The sequence below is a fragment of the Bombus pascuorum genome, chromosome 9, assembly GCF_905332965.1.
Source record: "Bombus pascuorum chromosome 9, iyBomPasc1.1, whole genome shotgun sequence".
In the NCBI taxonomy this organism is placed as follows: Eukaryota; Metazoa; Arthropoda; class Insecta; order Hymenoptera; family Apidae; genus Bombus; species Bombus pascuorum.
Genome location: NC_083496.1, coordinates 11216877 through 11239087, shown reverse-complemented (window position 1 = coordinate 11239087; position 22211 = coordinate 11216877). Strand labels below are relative to the sequence as shown.

Here is a 22211-nt window from a genome sequence, read left to right as displayed (position 1 = left end):
CGGCTAGCAAGAGATTGAATATGCATGCGCGTGTTCGCAATTGAAAGGGTTGCACTCTCGTGTCGACAGGATTTCTTTCTTTGTTCAAAAAGGAAGCTCGTTTGATGGAACGCGGGGAACAGATGATAACCTCTGCACGAGCAGAGAGATGAAAACTCGCAGAGTTATTTGGTGATTGCACGAATGGGTGGCTGGGTGCTCCGCGCGTTTAGAATTCCGCGTGTCGCTCGCGAAATGACGCGTTTACGCGAAACGCGGTAACTAAATGCCGGCACTGACGTGGAATTTCGTAGAAGCTTCCTCGAAATTGATGTTGCGGGCGTACGTGGCCGATTCTTGAAAAACTTTGAGGCAAGTTTCTGGAGGAAAATTTGATCGTAATCGTATTTCGTGACTCTTGCGAAGTTCATTTATCAAAGTTGTGGACTTGCTATGAAATATTTATATATGTACATATTTTGTATTTTGTGTTTTTTATTGGAGAAAATAAAAACGAATAATTGGGGATGATAAATTATTTTGGAGATACGTAGTTACGTCAGTTGGAAGTTTGAATGAAAATCTATATTTAAAATGGAAATTTTACTTCGTAAAAAAAATGATGTATGCGACTGTACAAGTGAAGGGGAAATGATGTACAAAAATAACTCATCTTACTAATCTAATAATCTAAATTATCTTATTACAAATTGTCATATTCGAAAAAATATATATAGATTAATTTATCAATAACATTTTATTAATTAGCTTAAAATCAGTGTTCTCTAATAATAAGACTTAAACGCAAAAGTATTATTTTCGTTTTTAATTTTGTTTCTATAAGAAGTTTCATCGTATCCACCCGTATAGATACAGTACTTTCGATTCTATACAGCATACACGTAGATGAATATAATTTTCAAATGTTTAATGCACAGAAAAAAGAGCGGAAAATTTCATCGTTTCAAGAGGCTAGAACAGAATTGTATGTTTAACAGTTCTTAATAATTTATCGTTCTCTAATACTACTTCTGTCAACAAGAGGATAGCTTTTAACTCGCAGAAACTGGAGCGTAACTTTCAAGAGCGCAACAAATTAACGTGGTCCACTATTCAAGCACGTCGACGAATAATCCGATTAATTTCATCGTAAATACAGGGTGCTTAGACGTTTAAAGACGTCAGGCGTTAGATTGTTTAAGTTTCCAGCGGCTCGGTGTCTCGTCGGATGCGCGACGAGCATCCTTATCTCGACTACCGCAAAACTCAACCCAATTCAACTCTGTCGGACTTCTTCCAAAGGAAGACAACTTTCTTAGCCAGTTAATACATTCACGAGCACTGCATTAGTTGTCGTCGCAATTATCGCGAGAATAAGTAACACGGTCGGCTGGCTCGTCATGAAAACTTCAATTAAATCGCGTATCCCTTCGCCGTTTCCGGTTTCCTTCTGGTTTCCCTCGTCGTGGCAAGAACTAGTACCGAGAGGTGACGGTAGTACTAGGGAAAAGAGACAGGGAGTCAAAGAGAGAAGGAAAGCTAACGAGTTGGCGAAGGCGACGAAGGAAAAAGGAAAAGGAAGTGCGTCCACTTCCGCGCGGCGTTCGTTGAACTTCGTTTCTGTTTCCTTTTCATTCAAGAAAAACAAACAGTCAGGATTTTCACGATACACGAATGATTTACGTGGCAATGGCATGCTGAAACGCCGAGGAAGAGAACAATTTTTTAAATTCAGATGAGAGAACTGGCGTAGATGGAGGTCGGACCAGGAGATTTAAGGGAAATCACTTTACTTGATTAAAACGAGGATGAAATGTCCTGGTTACTTTGAAAAGTTGACTCGAGGATTAGAAATTCCGTGTGTGTGAACGTGGAATACGATCTCTTTTTTCCTGTTCGTTTAAACATGTTCACGTTGATGTAAGCGAGTGTTCCCGAGATTTTAGAAAATGTATGATAATGACGTAAGAAAATGATCCTAGGTAATAGAGCTTTTTAATTAGCGAATGGGTAATTAATTTAGCTATGATTTTAAAATTCCAGCTTTAAAGAACGTCATGTTAGCTCCGTAGATTTACGCGTAACCTAGATTTCATCTTGCAGCATTAGGGAAAAAATTTCGCAACATCTAATCGTGTAATAAATTTTAAATATTATTTGCAATATATTAACGTATACGCGCTGAGAACAATTTTCTATATATTCTAAGAAAAATTCATTATCATAATGGAAAATATTTCGTTTAATTAATATCTAATAGTTACACTTCGTAATAATCGTGAAAATCTTAAAACAATGAGTATCTTTTAACCACTTACCAGTATAGTTGTTACAATGAAAGTTTTGTTCTGAAGATTCTCCACGATTTGAGTGTACTCTTCCTTGTAACTCCTCGTAAAATTTATACCCTTGGTGCTGTTCCAGGTTCCTATCTTCTTCAGCCCCTCCTTGTTGTTCAGTTCGATGATATCTAAAATGAAGTCTGAGCGAAATCCTTGGTGATCGAACTTGATAATTCCTGTTAACCCCGTCATTTCGACCTAGAAACAAATATTAAACACTCTTGACAATTTTCGAAGAAAGACAAAGATGATACTCGTAGACACCACTTATTAACTGCTATTCTCATTCAGTAGATAATAAGATTTTTCAGGGAGCTTGATTTACATACAAAGTAAAGGTTTTATGAAAGAGAAAAGACACGGATCAAAAACTTAATAATTAATTATCCGCTACCTACTTCTTCTCGCACTCAGCAGGATAATTTTCTTAATTATAACTAAATTACATTAAAATACCTTTCCTTGATCTCCATATGAAAATTAACAAATATAGACTTGTCATATTTCTGCGCGTAGCATTTGTTTATAATCGTAGCCATTATTTCAACCTCTTCAAGATATTATAATTACTATCAAAAAATACTTTCAAAAAATTTGATTTTCCTCATATCTCTATATGTATATATATGTACACAAACAAATTAACTAATTTTGGTACACTTCCAGTCCATATTCCAGCCCTTTGGAGCCATCGAATTTCCCATTCTACGAAGGCAAACGGTATTCAATATTTACAAGTGGGGGAAATTCGAAACGTTAGAGTGCAGACGACTGGTTGATCGAGCGGACGCAATATGAACCGCACATTTGCGTAACTGAGCTAGTCGGTGTAGTTAAACACGAAATTCTGGGTGACTAGCTCTAATCAGTGGATCACGAGCATATCGCGCGATTAAACTCACTCTCGCGGTCGACGCGTGAAACGATCCACGTGAACCCATCTTCCTTCTTGTTTTTGCTTCTGATTATTCCTATCGAATCGAAAATTTCCGCCTGCAACTGGAAAAATATTCAAGCTCTGTTCAAACGATTCATCGCGTAATGAAACTGTGATCGAGTCGCAACGAGGATTTCCAATAAATTTTAGCGTTGAATCGAGCCACGTAGCCAGGGGAAAATTAGCGGGAAGTTGCCATTACCTGCATAATTACCAAGGCAGCCTTGATACGAAATTTTCGGCGGCAAATTGCGTTCGCTCATGTTTCGCGTTCGAAAGCGCCGCCTGTTCCCGGTTACGCGTCGCGTAATTAGTAGAATTGAAGGCAGAACTGCGATATGAGTCAACCAACCTGATGAGAAGTGTTTTTCTATTCAACAAATATTATTATCGTTTCACACCGAAATCGAGATCGTGTTATATTCACACGGCTACGCTTGCGAACTCATGTTTCATCAACGATGACACTAACGGCAGACATCGTTAGCAGATGCAAATATTGAAAAAAATAAAACAAACATAAAAGAAAATATCCAGATATCCAGGGAAGATATACAGTTATTACAGCCACGACTCGTTATTGATCCGGTTGATATTTGAGGTAATCGAATTCTCTGTTTACGGTGCTAATTGTTGCAATGCTCTATATATCTTATTCATTACTCTTTATATTGTTCCATTGTTCCTTTTGTGCCATATTTGGAAGAATGATGGTAGTTTCATTATTTCCCTCTGTGTTATATCCTGAAAATTTTCTGCGATATAGATTTATGCCAATTATATTTGTATTGGATAAAAAAGAATTGCGTTAAAAAAGGATTTGCACAGGAAGAATCCCTTTGTACGCACAGAAATTTTCAATTTTTATTTTATTGTGTTCCAATTAAAACTGCTTGTTAAACAACAACGTTAAAACTTCAAACGATGTTATCTTGAGATGGTTTTAAAGGAAGTACTCGTAGCCCATTCAAACCTGAATCGTGCTAACTACTCGATCGAGAGAACTTTTTGTTTTAGATACTGATATTTTAAACGATTAGAATACGAATTTCAATGATATTCAAAACACCCAATCTGCTCGAGTGTTGCATGGTACTTAACAATATATTCTTGTAGCGGTCTAAGCTCGTTAAAGCTCGTTCACTAAATGATGACTGCTTCTGAGACCCTTCTGTCTTTTCGGCTTCGATCATTAATATCTTCACTCATCTTGAGAAATAAACAATCTATCTTCTACCGAACAAATCGTACTGCTATTAACTGCTTACGGCAAGGTACTTTAATTACATAATTTTTAGAAACTCATTTAGAATGGTTCGATATAATATTTACATTATGAATAACTACTTTCTTGCTAATACGCTGCCGGACATGATATTAAGACATATATTTTATATATCCGCGATATATATCTGAATATCGTATATTTTTTATTAATATTTCCTAAGACCATATTTTTTCATTCTTCGACATCGCTAACCTATCCCCACTCTTATGTACGCTTTTTAACACGTCAACTTAATCATTATCTATCGTACAATATCCTAATAACATGGAAATAGATACAATAGTTATCCAAAAATAGCAAACATTGTCCTCCGTATTATAAACGTTGTAGAATAGCAAAAATAACACGGACAAAACTAATTATCTCAAAATAATTCTCCCTTCTACCAAGCGCTAAATCTAAAACCCCAACACTCCACTTCTAATATTCCAAAAGGAATAATCCCCATCTCCCTATTAATAATCCTGTCAGCACTTTCTACGAAGGTAGAACCAGAATCCACTGTCTTAAACTGCAGGTCACTAGGTCGGCTTCAACTTCGCCTAACCGCATTCGTGGTCGCCGCGGACGTCATCGAGGATTCACGGTCACAAAACCGCGAACTATAATTTGTCAATGGGAGTGACGGCTTCGTTTAACTCGGGAGGTAACTTTCCATTGTTCAGTGGAACAATCGGGAACCGTGGAAAGATCGTGTCGTCTGCGTGGGGTATGAAGGCGCACAGTTCCCGCAGACATTTGCATTTGCACATGGCGGCACTCGTGGCGCTCGTTAATAAGCAGGGAATCCCAAACAGAGAGAAACAGTCCGATTAAGCATATCGTTATAATGGCTTATTACATTGGCTGGACGGCCGATCGATGGCCATAATTCCGCGAAATTAATTTCCCCCTTCTGCATGATACGTTCCCGATAAACCTACTAACCTACCTATCTCTCTCGACCTCTCATGGTCTCTTCGTCCTCTCTCTGTCTCTTTATCTGCGTTTGCAGCGATAGAAACACCACAACTAGCTGCAAGATGCCTATCGACAACGGAACATTGTCGCATCTGTTACACGGGACGTTTTTGTCGTGGTGAGCTCGCTTTCGGACGATTTGCGCCACCGACAAACCTCTAATTACGCGTCCGCGCAATTAGGCTGCTTGTACGCGACGTTACTATCCTGCTTTGCATATTTCGTATCAATACAGCTTATTTATCTGCGGCTAGTTTAAGTAGACAGAAGCGTAGGTCGCGCGAAATCTTCGTTTGATTGTGCAGCTGTGAAGAAATGCATTTTTTGGGAAACAGTTGCGAGGACGTTGCGGTTGGTTGGTTTTAGATCGTGTGGCTGATAACTCAGGCTGTATTGGTTTGGTTTATTGTGTAGGGATAGGAAACGGTGAATATGTATGAGCTATAGGGAAAGGGTGAATTGGTGGAAGATTTTTAGTGTCTGCAGTGGGGTTTGGTTTGGATTCCTTTTAGATTGATTGACGGGAATTGATCTTGATTTAATCTCTTACTTTTGTAAATATTTTTAATGTAGAAAAATGGCAATAAAAAAATTCAAAAAAGATGTTTTAATGAAAAGTATTGGATTACTTTGAGATAAGATAGGAAATAATATGAATGGGATACGATAAAAAGTAAATGAAAGATTTTTAATGTTTGCGGTGTTGTTTTTCTTGGAATGGTTATTGAATTGATCTTGGATTGATCTTGATTTAGTAGTTTAGCATAGAAAAATAATAACAAAAGGAACGTTAAAAGACGTGCTTCAATGGAAAAGTATTTGATTCAATCGGAATGAAAAATTCTACAGCTTAGGAAGAGTAGAAAAAAATCAATCACAGTGTTGGAAGTTTAGATTCGTTTAATGTATTAATCCAAGTGTGAAATCCAGTTTATTTTATTATAAGAAATTTCGATTTACAATAAAGCACGAAACGTGAGATTAATGGATTTAATAGCTGATAAAATCCAAGTGAAAATCTCAATTTACACGGAAATGGCGTGAACGCGACAAATTATACAGCGTAATTATATAAAATTACTTAATTACATCGCGCATCGTAAATTGCTCGCAGTTTTGAAAATTTAAACTGGATTTCGTAATCCCGCGAGGCGATGTAGCGGTTTGAGGAGTGTTTTCGCAAAGCCCATGAGAGACGAGGGAGAAAAAATTGCTGCAGCTACGAAAGCAGCAAGCTAACCCGATAATTTCCGCGTTCCACTGCAGAGAATTCCTTTCTTTCCCTTTACCAATTACGTCATAGGCCGACGTTCCCATCGGTATATCGAATTCCCGACGTCATCGTGACGCGAACATCGTTTCCTGAACGTTCGACTCGTTTTCAATTGGAGCTTTTCCAACGATATCGCGATAGGATTAAGGCTCCAATGGAATTTCCCCATCCGTTGTGACATCGTAAACCAGCTGGCTTTGTTTGAACATCTCCCTCGCGAACAATCGTACAAACACATGCTGGCTTCTTCTCAGGCGCACAAATGGAACGCGCGAAATAAGATTTCCACGTGACAAGGTAAACGTATTTTAACATTAACTATTATTTTCATTTTCATTTATTCCAGACGTGTTATCGTATTGCTTGGTTAACCAAGTTTTTATTTTATTTTACTTATTATATTGCGAATTTTTATATACATTTATGAAAAATTTTTAAATGGAATAATATAATAACACAGAATGCAGACAATATTGGAATATATATAAAATATTCGAAGCGGGGTATTATAACATGTCTTATTTTAATCACTGGATTACGGACGTTTCTGCATTTATAGGGAAAACATAATATGCAAACATATGTATGTGAAATATTCATGTTAAGGCATGTATTGTCATATTTAATGGGTGGAACAAATCTTTATTTCATTTTCAGCTCCTGAATTACGCTCATAAAATTATGAAATTTCATAAATATCAGCAAAATATTAACCAAATTTCTTCAGATTATTTTCCAACTTCTAATTTTTAAATTTACCTTTATCCTCCGATATATCGTTTAAAATTAGCATTCGTAACATTTGTCACTTTCTACAATTACAACTTCCTAAAATATAAGTCAATAAATACACTAAAATAATATCTAAGAGCGCATGCGAAGTTCATTCATAGCTTTTCATCTTTTATCTACATTCAATACTATGAATATATCTATACATAATTTGCGATATTATAGCTCGAATACTCACGATTTTCATGTAGTTTATGAGGGAGTATCCGTGGGGCCAAGTGTCGGTGGACTCGCAGGAAAGCGGTTTGATGTCGATCTGTTGGGATGTATCCAAATCGTGCAGTGCTTTCGCAAATAAATGCACGGCGTCGTACATCAATGACGTTTCAGTCTACAAGATTCAGAGACAATAGCCAAACATATTACTCTCATGATCATTAATAAATCGTTGGAACAAATTTTTGAAATAATTTTTACATAAAAATCCATGTCACATAATTCAGATTACATTTTCAAAATATCGATGTCTATGAAACAAGATTGCATTAAGCTGAAAGTTTCTTTCATAAAAAATAAATTGTATTATTATTTATATTATCTCTGTTAGAAAAAACGAGATAGCATTGTGAAGACTTTTACGATCTTGCAATAAATAATAGTAAACTTTACTTAATGCATTTAAATTTCTTGAATTGCGATTAAAATCTTCTGAAAGCATCATTCAACAAGCAACGTCCTTGCTTGTATCGTGACTACACTTTCTTCCCTCTGAGATATACAATATCTTCACAGGATTTTACGAGACATTATTCCTGGAGCCATTTAACCGAGAATCAGGTCTGTTTATCGCGTGTATGGTATATGGTCGAATAGTTAAGTCAAAATTAAGTAATCTAGTTAACATGGAAACTTCGCAATGAGATTTTGCAATTGAATTTATATGCAACATGAGGCTTTTTCTTTAATGTAATTAAGCTAATATAAAATAATCAAAATATTTCTAAAAACTTGAGGGCATAACCGACATGGAATGACTGTGAAAATTCTTCGTAAATTTTATCAATGTAACAATAATCAAATTATTATTGCTCGAAGGTAATCGCTTGGCAGCTTCATTATCTCCTCTTTATTAATAATTTACAGCCAGGAAACATCAAAGCACTCTGATTAATTATTATATAGCTGTAAACGCTGCAAGATTGCCAGTCTATATCTTAACACACATATTGTATTGCAAGTTTCAATTAACGTGAAAACACTGTACAAATTTTCTAGAAGTTATTAAATTCACAGTACCTACCAATTCTCAAAATCAAATCTCAAGAATTTAATTTCACAATTCCTTTAATTTCTTAGGAAAACTTTTTCTAATACTTTTAACATAATATCTGATTGCTCGTAATTTTAATCAGAGATTCGTTGTGTCTTACCTTTATGCAAGTGAGATTGTTCTGTTCCAGGCGTGCATGAAACAAAAATATTTATTATTCGATTACAGATTCTTCATGTAGTCATAAAATTACTATTCTAAGATTAATAATGATAGTGTAGCATTAAACAAGTATATATATATACAATGGTAGCCAAAAGGTTTAAAACATAAACAAAAGTAGGGAAATTTTATTGTTACAAATAGAAAATAATTTCAGTTACAGTTTTATAAATATTTATATCTAGTTATATGTTTACCACTATATATTATCTTTTTCTTCGATTTCCTTACATGTTTTTCGAGCAATGCATTAATCATTCAACCTTTCTCAATATACAGAAAAACGAAAAAAAAAAGAAAAACTTCGTAACGACCAAAGCAACTAAATGACGATTACATTAACATAATCCAATTATTAGATACAAGAAGATAAGGTTAAATTTTATACGCAGATGTTCTAATGTCGCAATTACATTCAAATTGCACGTTAGGCGCCAGAAAACGGATACTTAGATGAAAACGTTTCGCGTTTTAAAATTAGCCAGTAGGTTCTACGTATTTTATTGTAAAAAGGAAAAGTCCACGTTCTATCGATCAGAATCGATCATAGTGTCGGAAATAAACGATTGCCGACATTTCTTTATCGCAGACGTGATCGAAAATTAATTATCCCCCTCGCGACCGTAACCACGAGGAAAATACGGTAAATGAAAACGTTCACGTGCCGCGGTGGAAGGATCGTGAATCGAGGTGTAAGTACCGACAGACGACAAATAACAGGCATTTCCTATCTATACTTACTACAGTTGTCAATAGCAATATACGCGTACCAATTTATCTGTAATTCAACGGATATACTGATCATTTGTCACGTGCACGCGATCCTAATTAATTATGATTTTGTTAAGTTCGTGTCGCTAGCAATCTAGTAAACACGAAAATCAAAACGATGCCTTTGTGGAATCGACTTAACGTCAACTATTATATAGAAATTCAGAATGAAATTTGCATTTGATATAACGTATTAGATTAGTCCAATGAAATATTGCTTTCTTACATAAAAGTATAACCATATACTACACATAGTTCCTTTAGAATATTCGATACACTTTGCCGAAGATTGATTCGGTTTCTTCGTATTTTTATTACAAGTCTTCTTTGAACTAATATGATTTATCAGTGTAAGGAATAAAAAAGTTCTTGAAATGGATCTACTATTGTTTCTTCATCGACAGATTCCTTTACAATAATTTATGTACTTCATGTAACAGTGTATATGTATATGCATGTTACATCAATTGTAAAATATCTACATATAATATATAATGCATGTTATATATATAATGTATTATATGAACAATCTTGAAGTATCTAGAATACAGATAGTAATAAAAAAATAAGAATGAAGTAATTCAGGATATGGAGTTCACATAGATCCAGATGACTGCTAACAATTCATTTCTTCGTCCAAATTTCTTTTGAATCGTTTCTTCTTAATGTTATTTTTAAATTTTTTAGAACATTTAACAGAAACGAATACAGATATTACAACTGCCACTTCCTTCCAAGTTATCTTAGGTATATAATTCTCTAAAAGCAAGTTATTTAAATGGAAACGAGTCCATGTTATGTAACTGTACCCGTACGAATACAAACTTGAAAGCCAGGTTAATTGAATTCATGCTTAACGATAAATACAGAAAATTTGAAAACACTCGAACCATTAGAATGAAGGGGCTATAGAAACTGGTGTAACGCTATTACAGAAATAGTAACATGGTCCTAGGATTGAACATTAAGGTAGTTCTTTGTATCGATACTATACATGCCAGCAGACGTAGCTCGACGGTCGTAAAAGAAATTCGCGGACCAGTTCGAGGGCAAATTGAATTTCGCGGGACAGAATGTAGCCTAGGTAACCGGTGAATCGCAAAAGGTTTCGCTATTCGTATCCTGCCACGGAGGCTTCCATGAATCGGCCAATAAAAAGAGACGACGAAATTTCAACTGGTCCGATTTTATCGAAACCACGCACGCATTCGAAGGCACGCGTGCTTATTATCGGATTCCATCCAGCCGAATCTTTCGGCTGCGCAAACCGTGATACGCGCCATCGAGGACCTATTCTCATTTCTTTTTTATCCATAGAACGATCTGAATTCCGGCGAACTATTTCCAGACCTGCTTCTACCTGATGAATTTTTCAATACGGTGCATATCTCGATCTATACTTTTCTATCGTACGTTTTTTTAACTAAAAAGAAGTTTTAGGCTAAAAAAAAAAAAAAAAAAGAACAAAGATTATGAAGGAGGAAATACACCGTTCTATATAAGGTTCGCTATTGTCGAAAATTATTTTGCAGCGCAGAAAATACGTGTTGTGTCGTCAATGTTCGCACGTGTAGCTCGATATCAACGACTTTTGAAATAACAATGTGGACTGTATGATTGTTAAAGATATGTGTGATTACAAAGATAAGTGTAAGTGCAACATGAGTTTATGTGGTATTTCTACCAAGTTTAATGTCTGCTCTATTATGTTTCCCATACTGTCAAGGTGTGAAAAGTGTTACATCCGCATCTTCGTTCTCTTTGTAAGGGAATAAGATGTACGAAAAACTTATCCTGACAGGGGTGATTGAGCGCTGATTAATAAAGAATTACTGGTATACGAGTTACCTTTTACAAGTTTCTCATCTAGTAAAATTGCATATAGAAAATTTAAAACTTTAAAAGTCTAAAATTAAATAACAGAAAAATCACGTTTGTGTCATAAACTCGGCATAAAATCAACTATTGCTACTGTGTTAACAAAAATTATTTCGCAGCGCAAAAAACACGAACTTTTCTCTCGTAGTCGGTGCATCATCTCCGAAGCTGATTGCTACGCAAGCCTCCGCCTCCTTCTAGCCGCGAGATTTCTTCTCTTTCGAACGCTCCTAAGATCGGTCACGTACCATCATTTACTCACATCCGCTCAATTTTCTTGCATCCATGTGCACGCGTATTTACATACTCGTCGCCGCTCTCCTAGCCAACGACTCGTACGGAATCGCTAATGCAACTCATGCTAGCCTTCGTTGCTCGTTTTCATCCAAGATCCCTAATGTTCCTTCCTTCTCCCTGCTCTAATTATTCTGCCTTCACTCTTTTTCCATTTCACGACTAACAACTTTCTGTTACCGTGTAATTGAGCTGAATTACGACGAACAATAAACGCGATTTCGTATTCGTTGAACCGTTCGCTACGTCTACTCGAAATCGAAATACTTCGTTCGACTCTCTGCTCCATGGAAATTACAGAGCTTTCCTGTTTCGTTTCTTTTTAGATTTTTTTTTAACTTTTCTAGCTTCCTTTTAGGGTGGATTTTTCCCTAAAATAGAGAGGGCAGTGCAGAAAGAAGCTCTAGCGAAATAAATCGGGTTAATTGTACGTAGAGAGAATACAAATTTCACCGGGTACGTTCTCCCCTGGTACTTTCTGTCTCGCTGTCACGAGCTGGAACTCCCGGCCTGCTCTGGAACTTCTTCGAATGTTCAATGAATAAATCAGTTCGGTTATGAAGCACAGCTACCGGAGTAAGTTCGCTCGTGGTCTTCCACTTGAATATCTCTTTCGCGACTTTTACCACGTATAACGTGGCCCTCTTGATCACAGTAATGAATGACCTGTTAGCTAGGGCAAATTATTTCCTACTTTCTTTAACGATGCATTTCAATATCGATATTTCAAAAACGTATCATGGTTGATTAATTTTTATCGATGTAGTATTATAGGCAATTGTATAGTTACAGGGGAGGACACGATATTTACGTTAACGATTATCTGTTTATATGTACGTTACAAGTGCACTACAGTTTTTACTCAAGTGAAAAATATTATAGAAAAGAAATGAAATATACAATTATTTTTTAAGGATTTTCTTACATAAATTAATAGTTTCGAAATACCGTATCATATATCTAAAAAGTGATACATTTGAAGGTCAACGTCAGAATTATAAAATATTTCGTTCATAAGGTCCGAGCTTCGTCTTAATCTTCTCCACTTTCTTCGCCAGATTTTTATTTCACAATGCTAAACACGATCCGTAATAAATTCCTCGGGACGAGAATGCAACGAATCCAGCCATGGATTGGCTTGTCTCACAAAAAGAGCCTTTGTAAGTCACCGCGACGTGCCTTTTTATTGTGGCTTCCGGGTGCGTGGCAAGAATCGATTCCTCGTCGGTTCTATCCGTTCCTCGCGAGTAAGGGAATAGCGATGAGACGCTAGCCGATTTACTTGTCAAAACGTTGTCTCTCCAAAACGGTTACGAAGGATCCGAATTTAACGAAGTCCCGGCGAAAAAAGTGCATCCTCAAGTGCACCCATCGTTGACTTCCGCCGGGTCGTTTCCTCCGCGTTATGAACGGGTCAGGGATCAAACAAGCGTGGCCTTCTCCACGGGGAAAAGAAATGAATGGAGGGTATAGGAAAGGCAGAGAGACCGTAGGTAAAAAGATATAAAGCTCGGCAACCTTAGAATGCCCCGGGGTGCCTTCCAGCGGTTCCAGCCTCCATTATTTAACTGCTCCTTGGGCCGCTGATCTCGTTCAATTGTTTGCGTTTTCATAGGTGAGCCTGTGATCTTATTTTCTGCGTTTCTGTCGGTCCCACGTGATACCTACCCTTATCCAAAGGGCAACCTTCTTTCTAAGTTGAGATACCTTCGGAATATTTTATTCAATCTTGTAATTGAGAGTCACTTGCACGGAAAAGTGGTACGAATAACAAAATATTAAGCTGGAGAAGACTAAATGAAATTGGATTTTAGTAAATAAGATTTGTATACTTTCAAACGTTAAAATGCATTACCATGATGCATCTGTGAAAGCTTGGAAGTTTGGAAGGAAATATTCTACACGAAGGCATAAATTGCATTCATGACGAAATAATGAAATAACAGTAAAATATATATTTTCTTCCTCTCGTTACGTATTTACATCAATTTTTAGGTGGAACTCGACTATTTGTAATATTTCGTCGATAGTTTAGTCAGTTTAGTGGAGCGTTTATTAGAAAATTGTTAGAGTCAGTTTATTAGAAAATTTTCTTCATTTAAAATTTGTCATGAAAGACATAAAATATATACGATAACATTTAACGTATTATAGCTATCAGCAAATATATTCTAAATTAAAGCTACTACATTCCGAATTAAATTATAATCTATGATCTATGATTGCGCTTATTTTCAATCTTTTTCCTAGCTCCTTATGATCCGGAAATGCAGAGTTGCGGATCTTCCATTAAATTCATCCATATCCACGCTCGTCATATAATGTGCGTCGACAAAAAAGTTACGGCGAAGTTCGCGCGAACGCGCGAGGGCGTCGATGCAATTTAACCTTTTTAAGGGAGTGAAAGCTGGTTTCAGTTGTGGCAGATGTTGCTTCCCACGAGATGACCGAACGTTCAGATTTGCTGCTCAACTTTTCCGCGGTTGGTGCCGTGCCAGATGCGCGCAATGATATAATCTGCCTCCGTGATGCAGGCTCACGAATCGGTCGAACGACTAACAATTAGGAACGTAACTTTCGTCCTGAACTTGTTTGGATTGTAGCTGAACGTTGGCGATTATCTCATGCGAGAAAAATTATGATAATGAAGTGGAACAATAATGAAATGTATAGAGGATGAAATAGAATAATTAGAAGACTCCAAGAATTTTTTATATTCGAAAGATGATTAAACAAATATGAACTTTGAAGAATATATTATATTCGGAAAACAATAAAAAAAATGATAGTACGATTTCAATTATTAAAAGATAACACGAAATTCATAATAGTCCAGTAACATAATAATATTAATGTTAAAGCTACTGGATGATTTTTAATGCACTATACTTTCTCTATAAAAAAGAAAAAAAAAGAAAAGATGAGTTTCTATAATCAATAACTCGTAAAATAAAATTTATTTCCATATAATATAAAAGTATTTATTCATGAAAGAATTGAAAATCAAATTAAATTTGAGTAATATATGACAAACACAATACCCTTTTTAAAAAATTTTAATTCCTTTTCATTTACTACTCACGTTTTATCTTTATTGCTGTGAGCAAAAATTCGAACGAAATAAATTTCTACCTTCATATTAAACAGCATAAAATACTTGGAACAAATTTTGGAACATTTTGTTACTTACAATTGCAAAATAGTTTGAATAAAATGTCGAATGAACTGGCGAATACGACAGGCTAAAAATTTTAGCAGCCAACTTCTACGTTCAATTGTATCATCAATCGTTTTAATAATTTCCCTAGTCGCATTTCACCAATCGAAGCAAACAGAGAAAATAGGGATACCTAATGGGAATACTAGCGAGTGTGCATGTGCGTTCGCTGTGTACGTACATATGGATTCAGGGGATCACACATATATACTCGTACACGTAATACGATGTCATTTCGTTAGCGGGTTTATATGCAGCAGAATGAGGAACACACGGAGGAAGTAGGTAAATTGCATAGGCAATTTCCGCGACGAAATTCGCGCGATCAATCGAATACCGCAGTGAAATTGGCTACGAATTAGGTTGACCTATAGAAGTATTGTAACTAGAAACAGCGTTCGCTCCCTACATTTCTTTTTCGCGAATTATAAAGTTTTACATGTACCTTTACGTAAAATAAAATTTATAAAATATTTGAAATTGAAAAAGTTTCTAAAATGAAATTAATGCCTTAAGCGATAAATTTATTAGCCAGAAAGCAATAATAATATCTTACTTTCGCAAGATAAAACATTTAAATCGCAAAATATTTATTCACAATGAAATTCGATGTATCTTCTGAACTCATATTTCAACGTAATGTAATATAGACGTCGACACGATTTGCACGTATATATACATATGTATATGGGAAATTTACATGTGAAAATTTGTATAAAATGCATATAATATGTAAAAATATTTTAAAAAGTATAAATTTAGATTCTTTTTCTTTATTCGTATTTGCAAATATATGAATTAACTAAATATGCGTGTATCTCGAGAAATATCTTTGGAAAATGAATTATTGAAATAACGTTGCGATTTCATTAAAAAAAAAGAAAAAAGATGGGCAAAAATTGTATACAATTAGGAAATTTCGTCATACATTTCAATTACTGTGGAAGAAAGTGCAATAATAATTTTCAAATTGAAAGTTTTAAACCAATAAATTTGGAGGCTGCATAATAAATAAGTAGTAGAAGTCAACGTAACACCAGGCAAATTTAACAGCGGTTTTCGAAAAGTTGCATTATCTACGTCCAAGATTTGTTACCTGTAAAACAGTGGGTAGTGTATAAGAAGTTTGAGCTTTGTAATTTGCAGGACAAAGTTTTTTATGCACCGGATTCTTCCGGATCCGCCGTTTCACTGAAAGGAAGTCGACTGTCGACTTATTTATGTGGGTTCCACAGAGCAGAAAGTTGAAAGCGACTTTGTTTCGGAACTTGAGGGAATCAAGACCGTTACAAGTCGGAAAGTCAAACAAGGGTCACGATAAAGAGGTTTCAGGGGTATTTAAAATCTCTTGTGGCGATAACAACAGTGAAAAACAAATATTTCATATTGTCTTGCAAGAAGGTCGACGATTAAAAAAATTGAAATCAGTGGAAAGAAATGTTCACATTGTAAAGTTTTATAATCGTTGCTTGAACAGTTTTCTTCCCTGTTTCATAATGAAGCTTTACAAAAGAAGTTATATTCCAATGTAAATTTATGAAAGTAAGTGGAGTAACTAATTTAAATTAACTAAAATATCAAAGAGGTTTAACTGCGAATGTTTTAAAGTTTCTTTTCTCTGTTTGAAAGAGACAGATATGTTCCATGATTTTAATTCTCTACATTTAATTCTTATTTTATATAGAAATCACATAATCACGAGGAACCGTTACATTTCTCTAACGTCACGTTGTTTCAATTTCAAATTCTTGTAGAAGAGAAGCTTCCTTAATATTACAGTGCAGTATTGCCTATAAGTTTAACCAACCAATTGGTTTAAAAAATTTGTAAGTAATTGTGTAAAACTCTCACAAATAGAACATTGTATTAGAGAATACAATCTGCAGAGTTCTCTATAGGAACTTGAAGAAAGCTTTGACTGAAGTATGTAGTTGATCACTTGGAAATTGTATAAAACATGTATCACATACACAAATTCCCTTAGACCTGTTCCCTCTTATGTGATATAATTTATTAATTAATAACATACAAGTTATAAGACATTCTTCTATTATAATCTCCCAATATTATCAAGAAGCTTCTAATAACAACTAGATTCCATCGAAATAATAAATCACGTTCGCATTACACACTACTCTCTCGATGACTAAATCAAAAAGTGTCAAATTCCAAACTAATGCAAATAAATTACTTATTTATTACCCAAAATTTTGTAAAATATATCCACTTTGGCAAAATAATTCAACGGGAAACTAATCGCGGTTTCATCTTCTCAATACTTTCATTTTTCCAACATTTCACCTATACACGTTATATATCAGAAATTCAATTTCCCGTGGCACTTTTCGAAGTTTTCGAAAGGCGAAATATCGAATTATGTAGCACATTCCAGCTTATTCTCGGTCAAACGTGAACAAGCGTACGGGTAACACCCGCTGCATTTGTAGCGGAACGTTCCGCGAGTTGGAGGAAGATCGATGTAGCTGTCAAGCTGGCTTGTGCGGGAAGAATGTAAAATTAGAGTGTTATTACAACGGGCAAAGCGGCGGCAAGCGGCTAGTATGTTCCGTTGGTGCGACGCGGAACAATCTATGCATTTGCATGCATACGGGACAGGTCTGATGAGTTCGAGCAGGCTCGTTCAGCGAGAAAATTACATCGACACCACAAGCCTGTAACTGTTAAAATCTTTCGCGCCGGCGAGGCGACGCGCCGCGACGCAGCGCGTCGCGGCGCTAATTAAGTTCGCACGCGTGTACGCTGAAATTTTGTCTGTGCTCCGTCGGCGTAACGCGCTTACGTTATGCGCGCTGCCGCGCCATGAGAAAACAAACAACCGCTTTCAACTCAACGAATTTGTACGCGGCGTACTTCTGTTAAACGTCCCGTGTTGCGGGAATGTTCTTCAATCATACAAACGAATATAATATCAAAATCAGAATGGGTCTCAAATAAAATAGAATGAACTAATTAAATTTCGATAAACGTTGCAAATGGTTATACACGATTTTAAATTATTACCGCTATGTTTAAACGACCGAACTAATACAGGATGAAATTGATGATGAAAAATTTAATTATCGTGAAAATCAATCTCTCCGCGGATAGTAGAAATACAGGGTGCGCCGTTAGAATTCGGACAGAATTCAATTTGTAGTTCCCACCATATTAGAATTCAGATGTTTGTGCTGATTGACTCTGAAGTTAGTTAAATATGTCAATAAGTCTTCTATAACCTCAAAATGACAGAACTCGTTAAGCAAAACCCGGAATACGATAGAAGAGCGGCGATTATAGAAAGTCTTCGCGCCGGGAGAACGCCGGTCGAAATTATAAAATTCTTTAGCTACCCAAGATCGACGGTATACGACATTGCTAAGAGATACGCAGCCTCAGAGTGGTTCGAGAAGGGTTCTCCTTCTCCGGCGAGAAAAGTTCAGCGTTGTCTCAAGTGAGGGCGACGTCATGCCTCCGCACTTCTTCCAAAAAGGCGAAAGAATCACAAAGGAGGTTTATTTGGAGGTCCTGAAGACAGTAATAAAGCCGTGGATGGAAATTACGGCTTCTGGAAGGCCGTATTTATTTCAACAAGATGGCGCACCTGCTCACACAAGTCATCTTGTTCAAAATTGGCTCTCTGACAATGTGGACATGTTTTGGTCGAAAGATTTCTGGCCTCCTAACAGTCCCGACCTAAACCCATTGGACTATTACGTGTGGGGCGTTATCGAGAGACAAACTAATAAATGCAGGCACCCCAACGTCAACTCCCTACGAGCTGCTATCGAGTCAGAATTCGCGACAATTAAACGCGACCAGTTGAAGTCAGCGTGCTCGCGCTTTAGAGCAAGAATAGAGCAGGTCATAGAGGCAGAGGGTGGTTACATAGAATAAAAGTTCTCAGCAAGGACCCTTTAAATGAGATATAACAACATTTTCATGTGTTTTTGTGTATTGACTTAAATAAACAACTTTCTGCACAAAACTTCTTTTGTCCGGATTCTAACGGCGCACCCTGTATATCCAATATGATGAATATTCGAAATTTACTAACTCGATCAATCGTTTCTATGTATAACCAATGACAATTATTCGAATTAATACGTAATATTAAGCGATATATTGTCGTACCTTGTTGGAACTCTGTCCCATATCGAGTTCTCGATTATAACGCTTCTCGCCGTAAATCCAATCTTGCACGACTTTCTGTATATCTTGCTTCTCTGGATCCACTAATCGAAAGGCAGTGATATTGGTCCCGCCGTGCTTGAATTCCTCCAGATCGACGCTGTGTAGGTCCTGCAAGGAATTCGGTTCACTTTATGAATTTCTTGAACCGATTGCCGACTTTTTGCATGCTGCTCGACCAAGAATTTTATTGCCTCCCCGCGATAAACGTTTAATATCACCGTCCACACTAGACGTTTGCCAGGAATCCTGAGATTTATAGAAGCTTCTATATCTGCGGATGGGGAAAATTGTCATATTTCCGATACTTGGAATTATTGTCGTTCCAGATCGAAGATACATACATATGGTCGAATAATTTCTATAACCTTAATGTGGCGAGAAAAACTTCATTAATGCTTGAAAAATAAAAATAAAAGAAATTTTATTTTCTGATTGTGAAAACTTGTATTCCTTGTAAAATATATTACATATTCGATATAAACGACAAACGTAACTGTAAAATCGCAAGATTTATCAATGTGAAGGATAGATACATCTAATTTAAGATATCTTTGAGTACATAAGAACCTTTAGCCTCATTCAGAGCTGCACTACGTTAATTTAGGATTTCTTCCCATTTCCTTCGAAAGATACAGCGTTTTACTCCATGGCAGGTTAATTTTTGCAAATGTTGGTTGCTATGTTTGAAAGGGATAGTGAAACAAATAGACACGTAGAAGCAAAATATCAACTGGCAAACACCTTTCGTTAAGATTTAACTTTTGTCAAGACTTAAGTATTTCAAAGTTCTTAAAATTGTCATTTAATATCATTATACACATATTCCGGAATAATATGTGGCTTATTTCTTTGTGCCTCCACATTACCCATAAATGGCTAAACACCCGTCTATTCGTAAATCAATAACATTCTGAGAGAGAGAGAGAGAGAGAGAGAGAGAGAGAGAGAGAGAGTCAAAAGAATCACCCTTTCATGATCGCCGTGTCATCGTTCGATTCAATTCTCTCTCTCTCGCATAACTCAATCCGTAATCACGTGTCCGGCTACGCTTTCCAGGACAGATATTACTTGGCCGGACACGCGACGCCTATCAACAGAAATAGAGATATCTCGAGTGCGGAATGGAGCGAGCAGCTTCTTCACCGAGCTATCTACATCGTAGTGGCAGCCAGCGTGATTTAAAGTCGGCCAGCCTCAAAGCACAACTCTGTGCCGCGTCCACCTTTTCGAATGCTCAAGCAGCCAGCCACGACCATTTATTATCCTTTGTCCTGTGTCCTGGCCGGGATAGATAAGTTTGCCGGTTCTCGATCCGCTGTCCCCTACAATCGAACGATCGACTAGCCTCGCGATACACCAGACACCGTGGCCGATCGATTCGAACCGGTGATCGATCATCGCCTCGCCTCGGGACGTTCGTTCATTCTTTACGTCGTGATATTGCTTCCAGCGACACACACAGGCCTTCCTTTCTCGCTTCGGATCGATAAAATTACACGAATTTCAATAGTTTCGTATCTGAATAGGATCCGTGGTGCCGAAAGAAAATCGCTGGAAGCTGTTGCTAACTTTTATTTAGGTTGTTCGAACATTGGCAAATTGGCAAACCTAAATTGTAGACATTCCCTCCTGATATAAAGGGAATTTGTACGATGTTGGTTGGTTGTTATTTATTGTGCTGTTAATGGTGGGTTTAAGTTCGTATGTAGTTATGAATGCAACTCATTATCAATTCACCAATATAGAAATTTTGTTTTAGAATACAATTACCGTTCATAACTAGTACCAATCAGTTGATCAAGATTACTGAAATCTTAAATTTTGCTACAGCGAAATCAGATGAATGTCCTTTGCTACCGAACAATAATCCTTAACAATGACACATAATCTCCAGTAGACATATATAATAAATCTTCCTCCATAACACCCGGGCTAACAATCTCATATTCAACGACATAATCTCCCATAGTGCCACAAATTACTTCACCAACTAAATGATCATTTCGAGTCAACCAAATGCAGCAAATAATTTTATCATCTTCTCGAATACTGATCTTAAGGATCAAAGACAATAAGAAGCACGCATTAATGAGTCAATGAAATGCTTGTCGCCGAATTAAGCTCGCTCCATGAAACATTGATTCAGGAAGACACGAAGTTATGGCCGTTCGCATAGACGCGGTCTCGCATTTCGAGACCACAAATTTCGACATGACCCCCGAATTCTACGACGCCGACGTATTATCGCATCTCGCTGGTCATTACGGTTATTATGCCTGTTACGGTTATGATGATTGTTATCGTGGTTATAGTACCCGCTGCCATTAAGCTTCTTATTACTAGCGTTTAGTAGACGTAGCACCGCGCCACCAGTTCTGACTCCTTATTACCATCGAGTTATTTAGCCGCGGTCGTATCATCGCGTCTCCCATTTATATTCCACATTTCCCTTAAATTCCACTCATTTCAATTACGCGGTGCAAATCGTTCACCATTATCGATTTTAATATCATCGATTGTTGGAGAATACGAGGCTAATAGATTGATATTGCTAGGCCAATCGGTCTTCAATTGTGATTAACAGCATCAATTTTTGGAAAATATACTCTCAACAGCCTGATACTGGTAGGTCGGTCGGTCGTTATTATCAATTAATAGCATCGATTTTTGAAAGATATGAGGCTAATAGATTGATATTTGTAGGCCAACCGATTGCCAATTTTGATTCATCGCGTCGATTTTCAAAAGATATACGTTTAATAGATTGATATTTCTACGTCGTTCGTTCGCCATTATCGATAAATAACGCCCGTTTTTGGAAGATTAACGGTTAATAGATTGGTAGGTGGGTCGTTCG

At 36.6% G+C, this 22211-nt stretch overlaps 2 protein-coding genes across 2 annotated transcripts in view; one reads left to right on the top strand and one right to left on the bottom strand.

Moving 5' to 3' along the window:
• The window catches only part of LOC132910485 (glutamate receptor ionotropic, kainate 2), a 204770-nt gene that overhangs the window by 24312 nt on the left and 158247 nt on the right, over positions 1-22211 (bottom strand). Inside the window, exons 6-9 of the mRNA XM_060966221.1 lie at positions 19295-19462; positions 8942-8962; positions 7750-7902; positions 2298-2519 (exon numbers count right to left, since the gene is read on the bottom strand). Coding sequence (XP_060822204.1) covers positions 2298-2519; positions 7750-7902; positions 8942-8962; positions 19295-19462 — 564 coding nt within the window. The remainder of the gene's footprint in view (positions 1-2297; positions 2520-7749; positions 7903-8941; positions 8963-19294; positions 19463-22211) is intronic.
• LOC132910483 (uncharacterized) overlaps positions 1-22211 on the top strand; it is a 177541-nt gene that overhangs the window by 47676 nt on the left and 107654 nt on the right. The gene's annotated exons all lie outside the window — the stretch shown is intronic.